Below are 5,104 nucleotides of genomic sequence, written 5' to 3'. Positions count from 1 at the left end.
TCTACTCAAGTGTACTAAAACCTTGTATGTTCCGTATACAAAATGTGAGGTGAAAAGAGGATTGATTGAACCAGTGACACACGCGCCAATATCAACAGGACGATGCAGTGTTGAACAGAAATAGGGGAATTTGGGCACTTTTTTCTCGTGACCCACTCACGTAAGCAGGCCTTGTGCTCGTTTCATGTGTTAACAATCATAATAAGTTTGATACCATAGGAAAGAAAATCACACAAGCTTTCTATTGATATATAATACATTGAAATTGATGCATAAATAACAGAAATATGATATACCAAAGTTGATATTCCAAACTTTTTGTGCCGAGTGTATATATATATATAGCTTTGGATATACACTGTATTACCGCTCAAATATGTATTGCAACATAATAAGTGTTTATAAGATATCTATTCTAACTTGTGTAAAATTCAATTCTCTAAATCAGAGTCGGTAGTGCTTGCCCGGGTAAACATTAGCCTAACGCTAACGGCACCAGGTTCAGTGAACCGGTCCTCACTAAAAGAAGCCATACGGCAGAGTTTGGTGATGAAGGCTGGTGACTTCTGCGACGATCATCGCTGCAAGGTAACTATTGTCGTTGTCTTTACTGACTATTTGTAGAAACAGAGGTGAACATACGGAAGTAACTTTTGTCTTTTGATATTGTTGTGTCAATAAATTTAAATTTCGTTACAGTATGTTTTAATCTTCTTCAGTGGATTTTTGCTAGAGGGTTTCTTGACCTGCGCTCTGCTTGTATTGACGTTCTATACTTGATGGTTCATACTTCGATCCTACATCAACATAAGTTGTTCAGAGAAGAAATGATACAAAGTAGAAGCATGGGCGTATTCTGTGTTTTTTACTGATGCGTAGATTGGTGAGATCTTTCTGCACATCGTTACCGACACTTCTGCTCGCAAGAAGCGCCAAGCGGCCGATGATGAAGTTCAGATCGACGTGATCATACAGCTCCTGGTATTGGCCAATCAAAGACAGGGTACCACAAATGCAACAGTGGCAGCCGAGAATCTACAGTAGGTTTTAACATAAACGTGCAAAACCACTATAATTGTCTCGGTCTGTTGCTTTTTTTTTCAAATTCTATCATAAAGTAGATTTTCACAACCTCACACCTTCTCCAAATGACGTTGACCTTTTTAGTGACGTACATGGGGCCGTGAATTATATAGTCCATGGGCCAGGACCCGAAATTGACGATATTTGTACCACTGAGAGGGACCAGAGCTACCATGCATTTTTTGAATCTGCAATAACCAAAGTTTATTTTAATCCATGATAGCAAGCTTTTTTGTACAACTTTCCTGTTATGATCACGTGACCAAGTGACATCATCCAAATGGATATCTCTGATTGATACTTTGCTGAAAGGGACACGATAGAAATATCAAACATCAATATTTTTCGATAAAATTCATAGGTACGATAGAGCCAGTCACTGCAACCACCGAAATATCCTTCCTTTTTCAATATTCAGCTTTGATAGAAAACTATGAGTCCTAAAATCGGATTTTTAATAGAATTTCTCATTAAAAAATATACTTTACTTTCCAATATCGAATTATGAGGCCATTAAATGGGAAATTCCTGCTAATTACCACTATGGAGTTACAGTATTTTCTTTATGCAAGTGAGGTCTTCATTTGAATACTAGTAATTGGTATTCATCAATATTTCTCTCTCCATCAGTAACATACATCATATGTTTGAATGTCCTATCATGGAATGTAGTAGATTTGTACATTTTCTTAAATGATTGTGAAATCAAAAACTCTCGTAACCGTAACCCTCGAATTGAAGGTGATGAGCTGACATGTAATCCTTTGACTTTCTCAATACAGAGAAAAGGCCCTGAGAAATCTTACTCGAAATGGTGATCTGTCTATCCAAATCGATGGAGAGGAGATCCGTCTAGCTATAGTGGCCAGCTCCAATAACTGTCCTTCGGGTGAGGCCAGGAATTATGACGGAAAGTGTGGTAAGTGATGACTGCTGTCTTATAAAGTCTGTCAGATGTGCATTCATACGTATTGTACATTATTTCATTTTCTATCACGATATTTACTTTTAGTCAAGTTTCTCAAAGTTGCATAATCACTTACAATATTTAGCATGCGTAAAGATTGTATATAATCTGCATTTGAAGTAAAATGAGTAAAAAAATGCAATCTTCGATAGAACGAATTGATATTACAAACCTTACACTAACCAATACAGCTGACTATGCAGAGAATCATGGAAGGTGAATGTGTTCTTTTCTCAGTTACAAATCTAGGAAAAGAACCGAAAACTCCCCCGTGGTTGATCGGTGTGATCTGCGCTATTGTGGTCGTCATAATCGTCATTGCCGCGGTGACCGTTCTGTTGTACCGAAGGAAACACAACCCTGGGTGTGTAATCAATTAACATTTAGGACGAAAGATTAAGTTTAACAAGTTTGTCCTGAGTCAATAACCAGCACGAACAATTCCTAGCCTTATACGTCTTTCTGTTGATGCATTCTACCACAAAGACCGTCAGTCTTCCTGACTGAGACTGTATGGTACATGTATGTCAAGTAATATTGTAAGAAGATATGACGTTGGTTATCTAACGTCAGTAGCGATTATAATGCAGAATGTTTATGGAATGGTTTGCAAACTTTTTTGCTACATTTTATCTTCATAGTGCCAATATTCCAGGGAAGAGTGGAAACGAAATGGTAAGTTCAATACTTTTCACACTGTTGTGAGCGTAATTATCTAGTGTTATTTGTAATAACATGTCTTGGTCGTTGTGTTTAAGAGTTCAGCAAGTCACCAACTAAATTTTAGATCAACTGGTTCTGCATTTCTAGTCTTTCTAGAATTTGTCCCACTGTGTCTTGCATCTTACAAGCTCCCATAACTCTCGAAGCTAAGGCTTTTTGGGGCCTCAGAATCTATTTTCCTACACGCAGACAAACCTAGATACATCGAAGCGACGTGATCACCCAGCTACTGACGGGTCGGTCGACAACATCATCTACAACACCGAGGATGAGGGTTTCGTGGACAATGTTATTTACAACGCCGGCGATGATGGGACCGTGGACAATGTCATCTATGAAGGACAAGACTCCCAGTCGAAGGATGAGGTAAACGTTTAAACTTTGCTTTGTGTATGATTTCTGTACAACACTAACTATATTACCCTAATTCGACTATCAGTCACTATAAAATAATTTCTAGTGCCTTCTTGGCATTTTATGTGTCATGCTGTTCACGATGATATGAAACACGTCTTCTGATATAGATAAAGGGGATAAATGATTGATGAGTTTTTGTCATGTTAGTTGAATAATGTCAAGCGCGCTTAGAGTCGTTTTTATGTTTCACCTCTGCAGAATGCACCTGAGTCGCAGTACGAGACCATAAACTAGGACAGTGATGTCACATCTACAATTGACCAACACCATCCTTACTTATAATACCGACTGACGAAGGCCATTATTGGCTTATTACCAATTACTCAACATCTATATAAGTAACCAATACATGTAATATGGCAATCATACAATATGTTATACGGATAACATACTTTATTGTACACGAGCAAAATCATTGTAAGTCGCCTTCCATATGGAAGAATGTACCCTGGCATTTGTCTTATGCGGATAATATATGATATAATACTGGATGAATGGTTCTTAGATACAGGATATAGAACATTTGATGATATAGACTTAATATTTGGCATGCTCCTAGTATTAGTTACATTCAATCATATACAATTACTATACTCTCCACAAATATAGAAATTTAGATTATCTACAATCATATTTTAACTCTATTCAACACCTTTTGTAAATTCATTGGTGATTTCTAGTAAAATTTCCACAATCCATGTGTCACAAAGAATACATATTCGGTGTAAGCATTGCATATGGGACTGGGAATAAACTTTATTCTTCAGGTGTCTGTTGTTCATTTGTAATGGTTGTTTTCACTGGTAGCATCTTCAGTCATGATGATGCTACCCAAAGACTCCAACATTGAGGGCAGTCTCTCAGTAGCGTGGATTTGGAAGTTGTACTCTGTCAATAGAAAACAAACATGCATCAGAACTTCTGTAAACACGTTACTTATTAAATAAACGTATTATCTTAGCACAGTCTGCCTGTCCTCGATTCGATGTGAAGTACGCATGGTCCCTTTGAGATGACACTTTTCATGATCCTCAGATTGAAAATTAAAATTATTCCTCAATGCTCAGATTGAAAATTAAAATTATTCCTCAATGCTCAGACCTAGTATCTAATTCCGTACTGATATAGATGATTATATCCCTAGGCTGTGTGGGCCATTAATCAATATCTATTGGTTATACAGTCATAATGTAAAATCCTGACAATGATTTCGATGGCATTCCGCATGGCCATTGACCTCAATATAGTATATATTACCACTGAATACACCACCTCGCGAGCGAAAAGCTACGTATACGCATGCTATTTACAAAGTAAATTTCAATCATGTTCTTTCATTTATGATTGACATTGTATCAATGAGATCCCTCCTAATTTTTGTTTTACATTCAGCATGGACAATAGAAGCCACTATGCCAATGGATATTTTTTGCTCTTACCGTGGTATGACTATTGGGTGGTCCAATCTTGTACCCTGCAGTTTCCTGGGATAACTCGTCACCATTGTTGAAGGTGGTGTTTGCCACGTATGTGAAGATGTGGAACTAAAACTTCCCTGTTAGAGAAATAATGTAGGATTGTTCATACATGTACATGTAGCCAATGTTATCTTACCTATTAGGCGAAATGTTCCGTTAAGCGTTATGATTTATTCGTAAACCTTTCAGTGAAAAGAATCAAGTTTCAGCTTTATGTAAAACTCTTTTTACTGGTAAACAGTGATCATCGTTATTGACTGGCCCACGTAAATAAAGCTGTTAATTTAAACAATACAAAATGTACCGAAATCATCCACCAAAAAGTAGTTACTCAAGCAACTGGATATGGTTTTGGAAACGGTCAGACGTTTCAACTACTATCAAGTAGTTTTCGTCAGTGACACTGAAGAGATCTTGTGGAGAGGATTATATATCC

General features: G+C 37.2%; 2 protein-coding genes across 2 annotated transcripts in view; one reads left to right on the top strand and one right to left on the bottom strand.

The window, feature by feature from the left end:
* The first annotated feature begins 2,232 nt into the window (after positions 1-2,232).
* On the top strand, positions 2,233-3,424 carry LOC118412331. The gene is made up of 4 exons (XM_035815171.1): positions 2,233-2,414; positions 2,692-2,725; positions 2,963-3,139; positions 3,389-3,424. The coding sequence occupies exons 1-4, from the start codon at positions 2,248-2,250 to the stop codon at positions 3,422-3,424; spliced, it is 414 nt and encodes a 137-aa protein (XP_035671064.1). The 5' UTR covers positions 2,233-2,247.
* Positions 3,425-3,892: 468 nt separating this feature from the next.
* Positions 3,893-5,104, bottom strand: part of LOC118412264 (adhesion G protein-coupled receptor L2-like) — an 8,639-nt gene continuing 7,427 nt past the window's right edge. Inside the window, exons 16-17 of the mRNA XM_035815044.1 lie at positions 4,630-4,745; positions 3,893-4,078 (exon numbers count right to left, since the gene is read on the bottom strand). Coding sequence (XP_035670937.1) covers positions 4,051-4,078; positions 4,630-4,745 — 144 coding nt within the window. The 3' untranslated portion in view covers positions 3,893-4,050. The remainder of the gene's footprint in view (positions 4,079-4,629; positions 4,746-5,104) is intronic.

The sequence above is a fragment of the Branchiostoma floridae genome, chromosome 1, assembly GCF_000003815.2.
Source record: "Branchiostoma floridae strain S238N-H82 chromosome 1, Bfl_VNyyK, whole genome shotgun sequence".
Lineage (NCBI taxonomy): Eukaryota > Metazoa > Chordata > Leptocardii > Amphioxiformes > Branchiostomatidae > Branchiostoma > Branchiostoma floridae.
Note: the sequence above shows the minus strand (reverse complement) of the source record. Positions and strands in the feature narration are given on the sequence as shown.